The 20,347-nt window shown below is 36.8% G+C and overlaps 1 protein-coding gene and 1 long non-coding RNA gene across 11 annotated transcripts; both read left to right on the forward strand.

The window, feature by feature from the left end:
* The first annotated feature begins 4,347 nt into the window (after window positions 1–4,347).
* Window positions 4,348–7,715, forward strand: LOC113276145. Of its 10 annotated transcripts, none has more exons than XR_003324083.1 (10): window positions 4,349–4,487; window positions 4,907–5,010; window positions 5,094–5,246; window positions 5,470–5,674; window positions 5,868–6,012; window positions 6,120–6,174; window positions 6,342–6,483; window positions 6,600–6,664; window positions 6,890–7,034; window positions 7,399–7,715. It is a non-coding gene; the product is annotated as an uncharacterized LOC113276145 (long non-coding RNA). The 10 variants fall into 10 exon arrangements; XR_003324079.1 differs by having other exon boundaries at window positions 4,350–4,847; window positions 4,933–5,010; XR_003324084.1 differs by having other exon boundaries at window positions 4,363–4,499.
* Window positions 7,716–8,114: 399 nt separating this feature from the next.
* On the forward strand, window positions 8,115–15,465 carry LOC113272840. Its single transcript, XM_026522636.1, has 2 exons — window positions 8,115–8,717; window positions 15,256–15,465. Exons 1-2 carry the CDS (start codon window positions 8,115–8,117, stop codon window positions 15,463–15,465), a joined length of 813 nt encoding a protein of 270 aa, XP_026378421.1.
* Window positions 15,466–20,347: the final 4,882 nt, after the last annotated feature.

The raw sequence follows: 20,347 nt of genomic DNA on the forward strand, positions 1-20,347 counted from the left end.
GGCCTGAATCCGCTAGCACTAATCTTACAGCTGGTTCAATGCCTTTGCGTGACCTTGCTGATGATGCTGCTACAATCTCTTTGGACCTTGAAAAGGAGGAAGAAGAACTTTACAAAGTCTATGATGATATGGCTAAAGCTGCAGATCTTGCAAAAATAGAACAAGATGCTCTATTGGCTAAATTGCAAAATACTAGACAATTGCTTATGGCAAAGAAGAGGAAAGAGGAAGAGAAGAGTACTCAAGAAGAAGATGGTATTTTGGACTTATAGAAACAACAACAAGAAGTTTCTCAACAAGATGTTTCACAAACGCAACAAATTCAAGACTCACTCTTAGTTACAGATGAGTTGCAATCTAATATTGTTTTGGAAAAAATTGATGATGGTTTTAATTCTCCAACTAGAACGGCTAGAAGATCCTCTCCAGTTCGAACTGACGAAGTTCTTGAGACTTCTAATATGTTTGAAACTGGTATTGAAGATAGTGAATATGAAGAAGAAAGCATTGAAGCTGATGCATTGCCTATTAAGGAAAAGCCGCCAGATTCTTTGCAATCTGCTCGCAACGTAGAGACTGAGGCTGAAAAACTGGAATGGAGTGCCGCTAAAGATGAGGAAGATAAACTTAAAAGGGAGTTAGATGAGAAGAATAAGTTAGATAATTTGGCTAAGAAGGGCGCTGTTAAAACCGCGCCAAAAAAGAAAAGCAAACCTGGTGCCAAGCCGGTTGAGGATGATGGCCAAGTTGTTAGGAGAGGTCGAAGTCAGACTCGCAAAGACGATGATAAGGGTTCAGCAAGCCCTTCAAGGAGCAGGGTTAATTAATGCGTGTTTTTTATTGGAACGCTCAAGGCTTGGCTAAGGATGGTGCAAGAGACAAGTTGCAGGAGCTTACTTTCTTGCACAAACCTGACATAATTTGCATTGCAGAGACGCATGTTTTCTGCAATGTATGTTTTGTTAGGTCACTTAAATTGGTTGATTTTTCTGAAGATGTTATTACAAATGAGGTTGATGGAGAGAAAGGTAATATTTGGATTTTATGGAGGAATACTCTATTAAGGCCTGATATTTTATCTACTTCAAAGCAAGCAATTACTGTGAATTTTACGGGGGATTTCATGACGGCTGTTCATGCTTCCTATAATCCGGTGGTAAGAAAGAGACTTTGGCGTCAATTGAGTTTAGGTTTTATATATTCCTTGGTTGGTGTTGGGAGATTTTAATTGCGTTTTACGGATGGAGGAAAAGAAGGGTGGAAGGCTGATCAAAGAGGTTTATATGAATGAGTTTCGTAGCTGGATTTCTGACAATGGTTTGGTTGAGGCTGATGATATTGGTAAGAAATATACTTGGTCTAATTGTAGAAGTGGAGATCAAAGAATTATTTCTAAACATGATAGAGCGGTTGTTAATGATGCTTGGTGCTATAAGTATGCGAACTGGAGATGCAAGGCCTTTCCTAGGGTTTAATCAGATCATTCCCCCCCTTTTGGGTTTGCTTTTGAAAATCCAAGGCCGGCTAGAGTTCCTTTTCGAATCCAGAAGATGTGGCTTTCCCATCCAGGTTTTATGCAGTTGGTTGAAGAGAACTGGAGTTTGGATCTTAATGGTGCTCCCCCTTTTGTTTTTACTTCTAAGCTGAAGAGACTAAAGGAGGTGTTGAAGATTTGGAACAGAACTATTTTTGGAGATGTGCAATTTCGCTTGAAGCAGGCTGAATTGAAGCTTGAAACTGAGAATGATCTTCTTGATCATGATCCGGCTGATGAATTTCAATTCCTAAGGGTTGCGGATGCCAAAAAGGATGTTGATGATGTGAGAACGGAGTTGGAAATTATGCTTAAGATGAAGTCGAGAGTAACTTTATTGGAGGATGGTGACCAAAATACTCGTTTCTTTCATAATAGCATCCGCACGAGGAGAAGTCAAAATACCATCTCAGATCTTAAGGTTTCTAACGATACTACTTTGTTTTTGCAGGATGAGATAAAGGATTACATTGTTAACCATTATCAGGCCAAGTTCAATGGTGGTAACGTTCATATTGATCCAGTTTTATTTGATATTGATCATGAGAGCATGCTTATATGGATGCTATTCCATCGTTGGAGGAAGTTAGAGTGGCGGTTTTTGACTTGGGAGCTGATTCTGCGCCTGGCCCATATGGCTTCACAGGTTCTTTCTATAAACAGTGCTGGGACATTATTTCTAGAGATCTCTTTAATGCAATTGCAAACTGTTGGTCTATGCGTAAAATTCCCAATGATATTAACTCTAGTTTTATTGTTATTATTCCAAAAAATAACAAGTCTGATGCTATTAAAGATTATAGGCCAATTGGCTTGAGTAATTTTTTTTTCAAGATCATTACTAAGATTATGGCTACCAGGCTTGGTACTGTGCTAAATAAGCTGATCTCTGAAGATCAAGTGGCGTTTATGAAGGGTAGAAACATTCATGAGAATATAGCTTTGGAGTCTGAATTGATCAATGAGATCAATACGGAAAGGAAGCATGGAAATGTTGGCCTCAAACTGGATATTGCTCAAGCTTTTGATACGGTAGGTTGGGATTTCATAGCTGAATTTTTTCGTCAATATGGCTTTTCTGTTTCTTGGTGCATGTGGGTTCTTAATATCCTTAGCTCAACTCGGATTTCTGTCATGATTAATGGCTGCCCTGAAGGTTATTTCAGTATTACTAGAGGTTTGCGTCAAGGTGATCCTCTCTCACCTTTGATCTTTGTTCTTATTGAAGATATTTTAATTCGCAATCTTTCCAAGTTGTTTGAACATAATAGTATGAATGTTATGGTTAGTAAAAAAGGAGTGGCGCCTACACACTTACTTTTCGCGGATGATATCCTTATTTTCTGCAAAGGTAATCTTCATAGTTTGCAAAATTTGAAGAATATGCTTGTTTTGTATGAACGTGCGTCTGGCCAGTGCGTAAACTATGCAAAGAGCAAGTTTTATTTTGGAGGTGATAGAATTTCTCGTGCTATTGCTATTTCTAACTATTTGGGTATGGAGAGAGCTATGTTTCCGGATAAATACTTATGTATTCAATTGAAACCTGGAATTGTTCGGCATATTCATGTTCGCCAAGTGGTTGAGAAGATTATGGACAAGTTGCCTGGCTGGAAAGGTAAACTTTTATCATTTCAAGCGAGGCTTGTGCTAATTAAATCGGTGATTTCTAGTTATGTTATTCATTCTATGGCTGTTTATAAGTGGCCATGCACGGTTACTAAGCAAGTTGAGAGGGCTATTAGAAATTTTCTTTCGTCCGGGGATGCTGAGAAACATAAATATTTTACGGTTCTATATGATGATCTACGTCTCTCAAAGCGTGAAGGTGGTCTTGGCATTAAGAAGTTAAATGATGTTAATAGGGCTATGCTAATGAAGCTTTGGATTTCTATCCGAGATTCAAACAAGATTTGGGCCAGATTTTTGAAGGCAAAATACTTTAAGATTAATGGCAATCTGATAAATTATAAGTTGGGTTCTTCGATTTTTCCTGGAATTCGCTTGGTTTACAATTTTGTGTAGAAGCATACACGCTCAATTATAGGTAATGGTGCTAATACTTCCCTGTTTTGTGATAATTGGTGTGGTGATTTTTCTATTGCGCAAAGACTTGGCATATCTTCCAAAGGCCCTAATGATTTTAAGGCTAAAGTAAGTGATATCACTTTTGATGGTGTTTGGGTTATTCCTGAAAAAACAAGAGATTTGATGACTCGTTGTAATATTGATGTGGAAAACTTGTCGGTTATTGCTGGTGGTGAGAATTATAAAATTTGGGATTTAGATAGCAAAGGCGTTTTTCCAGTTAAGTCGGCTAAGGCCGCTCTTAAGATGCCGGCAGAAGTTGTACCTTGTGCAAATCTGTTTACTAGACAGGTTGTGCACCCTACCTTGAATGTGCAATACTGGAAGATTTGGGCCAAGCAATGTTGTGCTAGTGAAGACAATATTATTAAGAAGACAGGTAGGAGCCTGCCTACTATGTGCCGCTTATGCAGGAAAAGTTGCGAAACTCTTAGCCACATCACTTAGCATTGCAGAGTTCACTAGTGGAGAATGGGGTTTAAATGACCCACATACGTGACCCTTGTTGACTGTAGTTTGACCTTTAACGGATGAAGACCGACTATGATACTTAAAAAAACACGGAGAAATAAATGGTCGTTCAAGAACTGGTTATATTTATAATTTTTCCATTTAACTATGACCCATTCTGCTGCGGACGATCACGGTATATCTTATGAATATATTTTCTGGCCCCACATTTTCTATGGTCATAATCCTCTCTTGTTTTTATCGCCTCCCTACCAGAAGAAAAAATCCCCTCGTTATCTTTCATCTCCCTCTCGCTTCGGCTCTCGGTCTCCATCTCTCACCTAAAAATCTAGCACCATGGGAATACTTTCTCTTGATTCTTCTGAAATCCCTCAAGTAGATTTCAAACCTGTTGGTAATAGATTTCGTCAGTGCTTCTTCACGATTGAAATTCAATTTCTTTTTGATTGAATCCATGTTTTTTTGTTTTCATCTTTATGGGTTTTGTCGAAATCTAACTGCTTCAAATAAATAATGATTACTGTTGAATTTTTTCATTTTAGGTTTCGAGAAATTTGAGATGTTCTTTGATTTCTTCGATCTATTCAGATCTAGCTTTTCATGGTTTTGTTAGGGCTTTCAGATTTTACTTCTCGGTCTTCAATCTGAGAAGATTTAGATTCTAGGATTTCAAATATTGTATTAGGTTGATTTAAAACTCATGTTCGTTAATTTGATTTTACACTCCTGCAGATTTTGACTTCCAATTCGAAAGGTTAGTTGTTAAGATATTAAAGTGTGATTCTATTGTCTAACATTTAAACCATTTTTCAGATGTTGTTGCTTGCGTTACTTTGCAGCCTTTGTCTGAATTGCAGAGCATTTTGCTTCCTCTGTAGATCCCAGTGATTCATGTTGGTGAAGATGGAGGCATGCATGTTTGTATAATGGATGATGTTTGCTCTCTAAGCTGATTCAATCTTAGATAATTTGCATATTGATAAGGGTGTTTAATTTGCAGGAGCTTCTATTTGAGAAAGTGAATGTTGAAACATCGTCAAACTGTGATTCCCCAATAGACATCATCAGATGGCAAAGTGAATGTACATCGATCAATTGTTCTTGATCACTGTTCTGGGTTGATTGTCATTCTGTAGCTTTCCTGCCAACTGAGGTCTGTATTATATACCATTCCTTAAATTGGTTAGGCTAGCTCTCTTGATATAAAGTTTTCCAGTGATTCCTTTCGAGTTGTACTTGCACATATTTGTAGAGATATTAACAATGTGGCTAGCAGAATATTGTATGCTCAAATTACTTATGCTAAATGGCTTACATGTTCTCCGACCAATCAATTTGTTGGTTTATTTGGGTTATTATTGTTGGGGTGATTGTAGGTCAACGTTCAACCAAAATCCAAACACATCAGTTGTTCAGATTGAAGGAGAACACAAGGGAAGAAGTATAATGGTATAAATGCTGGTATAGGATGGCTTACAGTTACAAGGCTAAGATGAAGACAAAATTATCATTGATGCATCTGAACATTGGTTATGTGGTTTGCTTATGAAGATGTTAGAAGTTGAACATCCAGATGCTAAGGTAATATTGATACATTTGTATGCGTACATTCTTTATTCATTGGTTTTTTTTTCTGTTCTTGAGAAGGATTAATGTGAATTTTAGTTTGAGTTATATGCAAATGGATCCTCTAAATTTTGATTGTAGTATCCCGGCCCTTAAGTTTATCGCATATTTGTTGTGGAAGTTCCTTACGTGATCAAGGTATTTACAGGGTTTAAGCAGTGGATCATGCTATGCAGAGATCTTTAATGTAAAGGTAGTGTGAATGCAACTTTCATGACAGACCACACAGCTCGATGGAAGTATGAGTTGGACAGAAAGCAAGTTAGTGTACGGTTTACCCGAACTCGATGGAAGTATGAGTTGAGCCTACATGTTTTCATATTTTTTTATTGATTTCTTAGTATTCTTATGTAACTATTGGTCGATGGTTCATTAACCTTTTTATTTTCTGAAAATTCAGGGAGAAGTGTGGTCACTTAGTTATGCAGGGAAACAGTTTCTGAGGTTCTACAATGGTGAGCTCGAAGTCTCTATCCAATGACTTGTGTTCTTTTATTATAACTCTTTTCTTGTCTTGTTTACTGTTGATTTTGCAAATTCTTAAGCTTTTTGTTTAATTCCCTTGAGTGATGGTAGGTTCCCACCTGATTAAAAATTTATAGTGGATGATGGATTGTTACAGGTTGGCAGGCATACAACTATTTCAGTGGCAAGATGCTGCTAAAAAAACTTGTTGAACCTGGACTTAACTTGACGGACTCTTTACTAGGATTAATTATGGATACCAGTTCAAATTGAAATTGTCAAATTGTTTCGATACACAGGTGGGTTTTGAGCAATTTCAATAAACTAATTGTGCTTTGATTTGAAGTTATAAGAAATTGCCAGCTTGTCTTTGTTTGTTGGTTTTATTGATTTTGAAAAATTATTTTTGCTGCAGTTACTCGATTGTCTAGTGTGGGCTCAGTTCATCATTTGGGATGAAAGGCTGCTGGAAGTGAAGGGGTATGAGTAACTATCCCATGATATCTTGTCATATTTGATTAGTTCTATGAAAAATTGCAGAGTAATTTCAATTATTCTTTATTTTTGGTTGGTATGTCATTGATAAGAGGGGGGGATTGAGCTGAAAATGATAAACTGGGTGTGATGAAAATGAGACTTCATTGTTGTTTGTTGTTTTACTTATATAGAGTATTACTTGATTGCTTAAGTTTGTGTACTGTGCAGGAAAGCAAGTTTGTGTGTAATGCTGAGAATGCTTTAGAACTCATTTGTTAACCATGGAGGTTACTATTGAAGCTCAGAATCCATCTCTCATCAAATGTATTATGCATGTGATTGTGGAGAGCCTCAAATACAGGTTGCAAACAAGGTACTGAGCATGTCTATCTTGATTGATTAGTTTCATCATATTGATATTTAACTTAAAATTGGCAATGGTTGCCTAAGTAGTAGGATTACTAGAAATTTTCCCACTGAAATAACTATATTGCAGACTCAATTTGATGAGTGTCTGAAATCAAGGAATTTGTATAAACTTCCAGAGATATTTTAGTTCTAAATTTTCTGAAAATGTCGACTTGTGGGGTATTTTTAATCTTCGGTTATTGTTATTCCTTGTTGGACTTGTAGTCTTTTGACCCTTCCATACATCTAGAACTCAGAATTTAATTTTTCTGTAACTTTGCAACTTAAATGCCAACTGAATCCATTTTTTGTAACTTTTTTTGATTCAGGTGCACAATAATGAAGTGCTGGGTTAGTTCATTTTACTGCAGGTGTATCAAGTGTGTGGGGTTAGTTTGATACCAGACAGTTTATCATTTTCCTTTTGCACTTTTCTTTAGGACACTTTGAACTTATTGGGGATAGTATTAGATGAATTCAGAATGATACTATGAATTGAACTTATGAGGATTTGTATTGGTCTGGATTCAGAATTTGAATTTATATGAATCTATATGATTTTCAATCCAAGTGTAATTGATTTATAAATTGTGTAATGAATACATTGAATGATTATGGAAAAGGCATCTTAAATTTACGAGTACAAGTTTCATTTTAGTTTTATTGAATTTGGTTTTCAATTTGGGTTTGATTTGTGATTTAATCAGATTCAGCCAGGCCAGACAGCCAATCTGAATCTATTTTTTTTAAAAAATTAAGATTTATATCTACGACTGGCTGAAGTCAGTCATAACTTATTGACCATTAATACCGGTCGTTGATATAATATACACAACGACCCACAGAGACACGTCATAGATGAAAAGACGCTCAAACAACGACCCTTCCCCGACGGCCGAAGCAAGTCATGCTTTGACGGTCGCGAAACTGCTACTTTCCACTAGTGGTTGCTAGGAGGATTTGGGCTTGGGTGGCTGGAATTTTCAAGCTGGATCCAAAGGAAGACCTGGTGGACTCGTATAAGGCTGCTAAGGGTCGAAGTAGAATGATAAAGGACTTGTGGTTGGTTGCGAATCTTGCAATTTTCACGGAGTTATGGAAGTTACGTAATAAGTCTTATTTTGATAATATGGTTGTTCAATGGCTGAGCTTTAAAGGGAGAGTTTATCAGGTTATTCATGATAATTCAATTAGAATGAAAGGTCACATGCATAATACTTTAGAGGAGTTACGCATTCTGAATTATTTCAAAGTGCGGCATAGATCATGCAAAACGTCTACTCCAATTGAGATTAGTTGGACTCCTCCTAATCAAGATGAAATCATGATCTGTTGTGATGGTGCTTCTTTCGGAAACCCAGGCCAAGCTGGTTCAGGTGTTGTTTTCCGTGATGCAAGTTCAGAGGTGCTTGGTGTTCTCTGTGTTGGCCTTGGTTGGCAAACAAATTTCTATGCGGAAGTATGTGCGATTATTTATGGTGCGATTATGGCTAAGAGATGGAATCTGCGGAGTATTTGTATCCTTTCTGATTCGAAGAGTTGCATTCAAGCTTTTCAAAAGGATGAGTTGCCTTGGAAGCTTATGCAGAAGTGGAAAATTGCGAAGTCTTTCTATATCAATGTTCGTTATATTCATAGCTATAGGGAGGTTAATTTTTCAGCTGATGCCTCGGCCAAGCAAGCATGTTTGCTGGCTGAGGATATTTTTGAGTTTTTTGAGGGTAGGCCAGGTTTTATTCAATCTGTGGAATGGCCTGGAAGGGTTTATTATCGTTGCAAATAGTTTTTCCAGTGAGTGGACTAGCGGCTAGTCATTAGGAAGTCCTAGTCCCTGTACAATTTTTCGCTTTTTTAATTTTATTTGACCGAGAAAAAAAAATTGTAAACCATCTTTGAGCATAAATGAAATCAACTTTTGAGCGTGTTTCCATGATGAAGAGCTAAACCCAATCATTGGGGCGATGGAGGAAGTTGTTGTTTCGGTAAAAGTGATATATCTTTATTTTAAATTAATTATAGCAATTCTATTATGATTTTTGCATTGAACTAAAAATGGATTATATGATTTTGATTAGTTATGTATATTTTCTATTGATAGAATATGCTTGCTTTAGAGTTTTGATATTCTATGCTTGGATTAACATCTATTTTTTTTTTAAATCTACATGTCTAGGCAGTACTATTAGAATCAATTTGAATGTTGAGTTGCGAAATTATTGTTTTATTAAATCACTAATATCGACCAATGGTGAAATCCTAGCCCCAGTCTCTCCACAATACTCACATCACCTTTTTATTTGAGTCATTTATAAAATTTAAATCTAAAAAATCTGCTTTCACAAGTCTTGTACGAACCATCCTACTACAATATCATTGAAGAATACCATCAATTTTTGGCGCCGCCGACGCGGACTTGTCTTTAGGCTAGAGGTTTTAGATTTTTTTTTTTTTTAGGTTTTTATTTGTTTTTCTTTATTTTGTCTTTTCCTTACAGATTTTGGAATTTGGGGCGAAGGAAAAATTAGCCAAAGCTTTTAGTGAATACTTAAAGATTTGGAATAAAAGCAACGCGAAAGAAGCGAAAGAAAAGAAGAAGAAAAATTAATAAAAAAAAAAGAGAGACATTTTATTTTGTTTTTATTCTTTAGAGTTTTTTATTTTTTTTATTTTAGACTTTCCTTTTCTTTTGCACTATATTTTTGGACCGTGGACTGTGGACATTGGGACTTTATTTATTTTTATTTTTTTAAACCCTACGGAAGGATAGTTTAAATATCAATTGTTTGCAGAGAAGGACGGCGATTACGATATCACCTCGGCTCCTCGGGTTCGTACATGACATAGGAGTCGTGGCCCAAGTCGACTACAGCTGTTCATCCCCCATCTGGTACGGGAGGTAAGTTTGTCGAAACACTCGCAAATCCCCTGTCAGCGAGTTACTGTATTCCTTCGTTTGCATATATGCTGAGGATTTGAAACAACTGCTTTAATTTCCTAGTAAAAGGAAAGGACTGGCCATACAAGATAAGGGTTCGGGTTTCATCACCGTTCCCTTCTTGCCCGTCTTAGGAAAACAAAACCAAACGCGAACCTAAGCCTAAAATTTGACTAGAACGAGACCTATAGGGTAACGAGCTTAATAGGAAAGTCATTCGAAAAATATTGGTTACTCTTTTAAGCATGCTTCAAAGTTCATGATGGTTTCTGTGAGTTGAATACGCCGCCTTGTAACGCCGGTGAGGCCTTGGGTATCAAAGCTCCACCGAGCTTCCCTCGTCTCGATTCAACTTACTTGAACTCGGATTGATTCTAGAGGGGTTTGCTTAAATTGTAACGAATTCCCTTTCGAAGGATTAGAAGCTGGTCTAGAAACAATCTACGTGGAGCCATCATGCTTTTTGTTTGCTAGAAATCAGTAGGTTTGCTGTGATGGAGTCATCCTTGTTTGTGTTTGCATAGAACTTCCCTTCCTTTTAGGATTTCTTTCTTTTTCTTTTGTTTTTCTAGTGTTTTCCCGAGGTTATTAGAGAGCGGGCTTGGAAAAGAAACACTCTAGGTCGTTTGATTAGTGATAAACCTATTAGTTCTTCTTGTGAAGGCGGGGAGCTCGAAGACTCTTCTTTTGAGAGCCCTGTCTTTGGAAATTTCATCTTTGAAAACGTGACAATTAGTGAAGAAAGTACTCCTAGTCCTTTGGTAGTGCCAGAAGTGGCAACTTTGTAAGCTTTATTAAACCCAACTAGGACCTCTCGTCCGTCTTGTATCAAGTTAGCTGAAACTGAGGCATATTATGAACTCAAACCTGGGACTTTACAAATGCTCCCAATCTTTTTAGAAAAGGAGAATGAGAACCCCTATTTTCATGTTAGGGAATTTGAGGAAGTTTGTAGTACTCTGAAAATTAAAAACCTTAGTGATGATGCGTTGAAACTTAGGTTATTCCCTTTTTCCTTAAAATATAAAGCCAAATCTTGGATGTATAGTTTGGATTCTGAGTCAATTGAAACCTATGACCAACTTACATCTGCCTTTATACAGAAGTTTCTCCCAAGGCACAAAACATCGTCTATTAGGACACAAATCTGTACTTTTACTCAACGAGAGGAAGAATCTTTATATAGGTATTTAGAAAGGTTCAATGACTTAATATCTCAATGTCCTCATCATGGTTTAGAGATGGTTAGGTTAGTTCAGATCCTCTACGATGGTTTAGATTATTCAACAACAACCATGGTTGAGTCTTTATGCACAGGTAGGTTTGAGAATAAAACTGTTGATGAGGCGATGACATTTTTGAATGAAATCTCCGATAAGACCCAACAATTGGAAAATAGTAGGGAACCCCAGAAAAAATTCTTCTAAGTAGAGGAAATGTCAATAGGTGGTAATAATGGTATAATAGAACCTTTTTGGGAAGGCCATACTGTTGAGGAGCAAGCCAATGCTCTTTATAACAACACTAGATTCGATAACCGTCAGAAGTTTGACCCATATTCAGAAACCTATAACCCTGGCTGGAGAAACCATCCCAACCTTTCTTGGTCTAAGGGCCAGAATCAAGGTCAGTCTAGTAACTCTCAGGTTCCCCCAGGTTTAGGCTATACTAAGAATCCTTCAGCTCCGACACAGTTTCAGAACCCTGCGGATAAGAATATTATGAGTTTAGAAGAGTCTCTTGCTTTGTTAACTCGTGAAACTGTGCAGTTTCAGCAATCTGTTGCTCAAGGTTTAGAAGAAAATAAGAGAATAGGTCAGGCTAATTCTCAGGCTATTTCCGAGTTGAAAACCCAGGTTAGTCAGATAAATGAGACATTGAGAGAAAAAGGAAAGTTTCCTAGTCAACCACAACCCAACCCTAGGGGAGTCCATCAAATATCTTTAGCTGGTGAGAAATCATCAAACCATGTGAACTCGATAACAACCCTTAGGAGTGGTAAAACGGTAGACAATAAGGTAGCCATGCCTAGTGGACATACTGTAGTTCCACCTTCTACTTCCCAAGAGGAGCCCATAGATGAGGAAAATGAAACAGTCTCTAAGGATTCCCAAGAAATTCCTGATAGGTCTACCTTTGTGCCTAGAACCCCATATCCACATTTGTTAGCCCCAACAAAGAAGGAGTCGACTTTCAACGAGATAATGAAAACATTTAAGCAGGTGAACATCAACATTACGTTATTAGAAGAAATTAGGAAGATGCCTGCTTATGCCAAGTTCCTTAAATATCTTTGTACACGAAAGCGTAAGCTTAATGTCCATAAGAAAGCCTTTTTATCTGGTCAAGCAAGTTCCATCCTTCTGAACCAAACACCCCCTAAGTATAAGGACCATGGATGCCCCACCATATCTTGTGCGATTGGTAATCACATGGTCGATAAAGCTTTACTTGACTTAGGATCTAGTGTTAACTTACTCCCGTATCATGTATACACCCAGCTAGGTCTTGGTAAGTTGAAACCGACTAAAATGACACTACAATTAGATGATAGGTCTGTCAAAGTCCCTCGTGGTGTCATAGAGGATGTTATGATTGAGGTTGATAAGTTTATTTATCCAGTGGATTTCGTTGTTCTAGAAACCCATCCTGTTCAGGACCCAAGTGCTCAAATCCCAGTGATTTTAGGTCGCCCATTTTTAGCCACAGCTAACGCTGTCATCAACTGTAGGACTGGGCTTATGAACATATCCTTTATTAATATGACCACTGAACTAAATGTCTTTAATGTTACTAGACAACCTTCTGAGAACGAGGATTTAGAAGAAGTAAATATGATTAGAACTTTAGTTCAGGATTTGGTTCAGGATAATTGGCTTGACACTTTACTGGTAGATTCTTTAGATGATTTTGAGGAAACCATTCTCTTAGATCAGATATGTGATCAATCTTTAGAAGAAGCTCTTGAGTATTTTAAAGATCCTATGGACCCAGAAATTCAGGCAATAGTTTCAGGTTTTTCTGAGAATAATGATGACCCTAAGTTTGGGGGTAGAGAATTAGAAGAATCTCTTGAGTATTTTAAGGACTCTGAAGATCCTGAAATTCAAGCAATAGTTAGAGGTTTGTCTGTGAACCCTAAGTTTGGGGGTAGTGATGGTTCTTGTGATTGTCTCGTATCCCTAATTAGAGTCCCTAACTTGGGACTCGAGCCTTGTGCATCTGAGATATTACTTGAGTCTTTTCAGACTCCGCAACCCGATCCTCCTGATACTGTCCAAGAGGTAACCCAGGTATTAGAGACCCGTTTTTCGGATGAATCTATTTATCGAGACACACATATGAAGTTCAATTACACGCCGCAGATAAACCCAGTTGTCTTGACAGAAACCTTAGATGAGGACGTGCTCCTTCTTTTCATTTTTCTGAACCAGTGCAGTTGTCTCATACTGGTGTCAGCTCTATTTGGTCTTATGGACCCACAATTGTTTCGACTATTGATATATGACTTTGGAAGGTGACAATCCTTTTTGAGGTATTGATGTCTAGCTAAAGACTTTAAATTTAGCATTTCCTGGGAGGCACCCACGCTCATGCTTACGGTAATATCCTTCCTTATTTCTTTTTCCATCCATCAAGTGGTAATAGTTTCTTCTTGTTCATGCTTTTAATTTCATCTTTAGAACATTTAGGAAAATGTTAGATTTAAGTGTGGGGGTGGGGAAGAAACTTTTTGTTAGCTCTTAGCTGCAATAAATAAACTCCATAGCCTAGAAATTTATGCATATTAAGGTTGGCACTAACCAATCTAAGTGGATCGGAATATCTTGGTTATAAGAGTTGAGGAACCAATCTGAATAGATGGAAAAATCTAAAGAGTCTATTCATAAAAGCACAGAGCTCAGGTGTTCGAATTAAAAAAAAACATGGTAGTTTCTCCATATCTCGTTGAATCCTAATCCTTCTGTTTTTATTTTTTAAGTGATTTGGTGGGGCACACAATTCAAGTTGTTATCATTGCTAGAGTGAAATAGAGTGATTGAGATACCAAAATAAAAAATAAAAAATTGAAACCAGACCATCAGACCAACCGGAATAAATTCAATAAAGTCGACCACTGGTGCCCTTGTATATGCCAGTTGTGTTGACCTAGAGTTAGGTTTATCAACCACTGGTGCCCTTGTATTTGCCAGTTGTGTTGATATTAGTCAGACCGGTATCTCAGTCCATTAGGATAGATTCATCTTGGCAGAGGACTTCAGACAGATATGGGAAACACCGTTCACTTTAAACCATCTATTTTTCTCTTTATCCATCTTCTTAATTTTTCATGTGATTCGTTGACTCCGTTTATGATGTCTAGAAACTATCTTAGTAGAGCTCTGTCACTATTATATGAATTATAGTATGCTGAGTGCAAATTCGTGTACAACAATTGGAATTTCGCATCAGGGTACTTCCTCCTATAGTCAATGTTTGTATGCCAACCAAGGAGATTCTTTAGTGCCTTCCAAGGTTCTGCGTAAGACAGCTAGGGTCTGGAGTAAAGGTTTTATGGGTACACCTCTGGTAAACCCTCCGGAGACAACACTCCGCCACTAGGGCCACCTAGCGGTTTAATGGCTTGTTGTACGTGCTAAGTGTAGTCATTTTATTTTCTAGATTAGATTTGCTCGAGGACTAGCAAATAATAAGTTTGGGGTATTTGATATACACATTTTTGTGTCTAAGTTGTCCTCAATTTTCTGTATTGTTGGTACTCGGATTTGTGCTTATTTTGGTGTTTTGTGTGTTTGTAGGTATTTTTGGAAAATAAACATTTTTGGAAAAATCGGCTCGAAAAATTATGTGGAACACCCCCGAAGGACAACTACTAAACGGACCCCAGTTTTGGATAAGGGGCACCTCAATTACTAAGGGGCACCTCAGTTGGGCATCTGCTATTCGCACCCCCAGTTTGGTTAGGGAGACACCATCTTCATCGTTTCAAATTTTCAGTTTTGCGGGAAAAGCTCACAGACTATGGCAGAATTTAGGGTTCGTAATTTGAAGATGTTTTAAAGTGACTCGACGGCTGAAACTCTTTGTGCTGACTTGAATGGGCCTAACAGGATTGGTTTGGGTCTTTGGTTCGACTGCAATTGGCTAAATAATCCGGGAGAAGATAAACAGGGTAGCTTATTTACGGAAGATGATTTTCACGAGTTGCAGACATTAAGACATGTTATGTGTCTGTTTGGAGTGTGCTTAGATGCAACATAAGCGTGTAGGAGCGAAAAAAGAGAAGTTGGCAGCTTACAGACGCGTAGAAGAGTTAAAAAGGGAAAGAAATCTAGGTAATATGCAGAGGAGTAAAGAGAAGATTTTGGGCATTAAATCGAGATATTTTGAGGTCCTGTCGAGTATAAAAGAAGTGCTTGGGTGTCAGAAAAGAGGAGGGAGAGTTTGGGGAGCAGTTTAGAACGAACAGAGAGTCGAGAAATCAAAATTGCAGGAAACGCCATTTCTGCTGCTGCATTGCTGAAGAACACGAAGAACAGACCAACCAAGACAGTTGTTTATCAACAGTGATAACGACACACAACCGTGGGTCTTAGAAGCTACAGTCTCAACGACTGTTGCACGACAGTCTTATTTGCTATAGTAACAGCGACAGTCAACACATATCGTTCTTTGTAATTTTAATAATTCTCACACTTTCATCATTTGTAAACCATCTTTGAGCATAAATGAAATCAACTTTTGAGCGTGTTTCCATGATGAAGAGCTAAACCCAATCCTTGGGGCGATGGAGGAAGCTGTTGTTTCGGTGAAAGTCATATATTTTTATTTTAAATTACTTATAGCAATTCTATTATGATTTTTGCATTGAACTAAAAATGGATTATATGATTTTGATTAGTTAGGTGTATTTTCTATTGATAGAATATGCTTGCTTTAGAGTTTTGATATTCTATGCTTGGATTAACATCTATTCTTTTAAAAATCTAAATGTCTAGGCAAAACTATTAGAATCAATTTGAATGTTGAGTTGCGAAATTATTGTTTTATTAAATCACTAATATCGACCAATGGTGGAATCCTAGCCCCAGTCTCTCTACAGTATTCACATCACCTTTTTATTTGAGTCATTTATACAATTTAAGTTTAAAAAATCTGCTTTCACAAGTCTTGAACGAACCATTTTACTACAAAATCATTGAAGAATACCATCAACATCCAATGCAATATTAGTTGTTTCCTCTTTTTTCAGAATCATATGAATCAGAGGTCTCGTATAGAATTACAGCTAATACCTTGATTCTAGTGTATTTCGTAAGATTAGGACAATCTTTAGCCATATGACCAAAACCTTTATACTTAAAGCACTGAGGCTGATATTCATCATCTTCTTCTTCATCCTTTTTGTTCTTGGCAGGTTCTCGATCATGGGGTCGAGAAGATCGATGAACATATTTTATAAATCTCTTATTTCTCTTCTTTAAGAGATCTCGAAACTGTCTAATGATTAATGATAATGATTGTTCAATATCATTATCAGAATCTTCTGCAATCAACTCATCAGAATCATCTGGCAATCTATTTTTCTCCATAAGAGTTTGGAAAGTTTTTCAGCTTTAAAAGCGATTCCTTTAGCTTGAATAGGTTGTGATTCATGATCAAATACCTTCAACTATCCAACAAGTGTGCTTCGTGAAAGAGTTGAAAGATCATTTGCTTCTATAATTGCATGCTTCTTAGATTTGTACTTAGATGATAATGACTTGAGAATTTTGCACACTATATCCTTTTCAGAAATAGTCTCTCCAAGAGAGAAAGAAGAATTTACTATCTCAGAGAGTTTAATATGAAACTCTTCAAAAGTATCATTGTCATCCATTCGAAGGTTTCCCAATCAGATGTGAGAGTTTGAAGTCTAGCTTCCTTTTCTGATTTGTTTCCTTCAAATACTATCTGAAGATTATTCCAAGCTTCCTGTGAAGTTTGGCATGTGGATACATGATGTTGTGGATCGCGACTTACATCATGTATAATGACATTCAAACCATCTGAATTCTGCTTTGCAAAAGCATTTTCTTCGCCAATAATCCACTATGCGTTAAACTCAGTTTCTGAACCTTGTATTTTCGAGCGATTATAACCATCAACGAATAATAGCCAAGTATTAAAATCTCGTGACTGAATAAAAGATCTTATAGAAGATTTCCACCATAGATAGTTTGTTCCATAAAATCTTGGCGGTACGTTAACTGAAATAGATTCATGTGAACTCGAGTTCATTTCTTATAGGTTGGGATCGCACCAAACACATATTGTTAGATCTTTTCGTGTTTGCCTGCTCTGATACCAATTGAAAAGACGAGGATACCCAAATACACCACAATATTTTATTTATCTACCTATAAGTCCTCTTACCGAAAGTGATCGTCTATGGACAAAGTCGAGACAATGCAACAAATCGGTATTCACACTTTTTGTATTTGTCTAAGGATACGAGATCGAGACAGTACGACTACCAAAGTGTGATACTTGATAATAGGTTCGGACTTAACCAAACTCTATAGGATCACTATCAAGTATATCGGAGTTAACGTTTGTGTAATTTACTTTAAATTATATAAACAAATATAATTGCGGAAAAAAAAAGTAAACCACACAACAAGATTTTGTTAACGAGGAAAACTGGAAATGCAGAAAAACCCCCGGACCAAGTCTAGAATTGAATACTCTTAGAATTAAGCCGCTATACAAAATCTACACCAACTTCGTATAGTTGAGACCAAACAACTTCCCCTAGTTCACTTAGTTTCCTCAGTATCCCCGCGCTTCCAACTTCGATGAGTGCACGCACTGGAACAATTCCGTTGGATCATATTCCAAACAGTAAAGGAACAACAAATCTGTTTGGTAACAAGTCTTTCAATTCTTTCAAGATAAAGATATTTCAAGTCATACGCAAAGGCTCTTCCGTTTAATCTAATAAACTCCTTTGCCTGGTTAGATCAATCTATCCAATAACTACCAAAGTAGTCAAGTTTATATTCGCACTCAATCCAAATAAATCTCAAATAGATATATTGAGAATGCCGATCTCACGCAACTAATCAATCGAATAAATCCGATTCTAGTTGGAACCCAGCCGATCAAGGTTTGTGCACACCAAAGATATGAGAACTAAATCTTCCCTGTCTTCAAATTTTCTTTGATCTTCAACAAACACCTGCACAACACCACTTGAATCTCTTGTGATCAATCACACACATAACGGAGTCTGTTAACAATGGATTATCACAAGATGTCTATAGATCTACAAATTGTTTTAAAGATCCCGTCGATACTTCGATCTAGTTTGACTGAATCTTATATAAGAAGAGAAGATTCTCAAGAATAAACAAACTAGGTGCAATCAAAGTTTCAACAACCGTTAGTTAATCAAATCAATTGAAAACTAATAACACTGCAATTATCTAGTTACCCACCAACGGTACTCGTAGAGCTTCTTGATCCCATAGAAGTCTTTAAACGATCTGTCGTAAGATATTTCACGTAATTAGGATACTTTCATCTTCGATTATACGGCTACACCAGAAAAAACAAGAACAAAGTTTGCCTGGATCTTAGGATAGAAATGCAAACTTAGGTATTTATAGACCAAGGATGTTTGGACACCAAGGAATTTCCAAAACCGAAACTATTCTCAAGATATGCACTGAATAGCAAAATTCGGTTTCCTAATTCCAATAAATGCTTGTCCAAAATTTCTGAAATCTCTCAATAAAAAATCTCCAATTAGTGAATGCACATTACTAATTTTTATTCTCTAGAGATATGCATTTAATTTCTGGTAATTAAAGCATATAAAACCAAAAACCTTAAATAAAAGATTCTCAATTTATTTCGGTATAGAATCTCCTTGAGTACTGCGGAATATCTTTGAACAATAAATGATAATAGTTACTGTATGTGTTCAAACTATGATGACATCTCTTTACTGTAAATCCTTATTCATATTTACATGGATTTACATTCTTGGAATCGGTTATACCACACTTCCAAACAAGTTTAGAATTGGTTCACCTGTATTCCAAGATTACTATGTGTTTGATCAAAACACATACATGGGTTCAATCAGTTATACCAATCACTAGAATCAGTTATACCTCACTATGGAAATACTTATGATCGGTCACACAAGTTACCAGGACCGGTTACATCAGTTACCAGGATCGGTTAAATCAATTACCAGGACCAGTTACCATATTCTCATGGTATTGCTTGTGATCGGTCTCACTAGTTACCAGGATCGATTACACCAATTACCAGAACCGATTACCAATTACAAGGATCGATTACACAACACTCTGTGATCGGTCACACCAATTACTAGGATCGGTCACACCAATTACAAATATCGATCATACCATCTCATGGTGATTACTTAGGATCGGTTACACTAATTAATAAAAACTAGTCATACCAAATCATAAGTCAGGCACTTGTGATTAGTTGTACCAAGATACATAACAAAGTTATGATTGGTTCTACCATCTCACACATATTGGTAATCCAAAGATTTGCAATGAGGCGTACCAATAAGCCTAATGATTTCTCTTTCAATTCATAAAACAAGTTCATGAATGTACTTCCTTTAAAAAAATGTAAAACATTGTTTCCTAGAATGAAATCTTCACCATAACCCAATCACATAATCATAACAGTATATACAAGATTATGTCGATGTCATATCTACGAAGTTCAAAAGATAGGCGTTATACTTCGTAGTATAATTCCCTAATACTATGATCATACAAATATGACCATGTCATGTCACTAGAGTATTATACAATATGTACAGTATATACATCTTTGTAGTTATGTTTTCAATATAGCACGACTTGAAAGATACGTTAGGAATGAAACACTTCAAGTCAATATTACTAACCTCAAAAGGAAGGATGATGTTGTCGTTGTAGTTCACTTCTTCTTCACATTCTTCGGGTCTTCGGAGTAATACTTGTATGTCTCAACATTCCTAGACTTTCTAGTCTAACTTAAACGAAGTTGACTCTAGTTTACAATCAAGCGACTTTAGATGAGTTTTGACACACTAAAATATGACAACGAAACTTGACATACCAACGCTTGGTGAGTTCAACCGAACTATGCTCTAACAGTTTTGGTTAAAAGTTTACAAACCGGTACGCGTACTGTGACTAAACCGACTCACGAACGACAATGGTGTTTGTACGTTATACACCTACTAACCATGTCGATTATATTTTCAAATATGTTTAAATTATTTCTACGAGATAATTAGAATTTGATTAATTTTCCAAAATCAC

The sequence above is a fragment of the Papaver somniferum genome, chromosome 4, assembly GCF_003573695.1.
Source record: "Papaver somniferum cultivar HN1 chromosome 4, ASM357369v1, whole genome shotgun sequence".
Taxonomy (NCBI): domain Eukaryota; kingdom Viridiplantae; phylum Streptophyta; class Magnoliopsida; order Ranunculales; family Papaveraceae; genus Papaver; species Papaver somniferum.

Coding starts and splice junctions, on each gene's coding strand:
- LOC113272840 (XM_026522636.1), top strand. CDS start 8,115: ATGATAAAGGACTTGTGGTTGGTTGCGAATCTTGCAATTTTCACGGAG. Junction 8,718..15,255: donor ATATTCATAGCTATAGGGAG/GTTAATTTTTCA, acceptor GAGTGTGCTTAG/ATGCAACATAAGCGTGTAGG.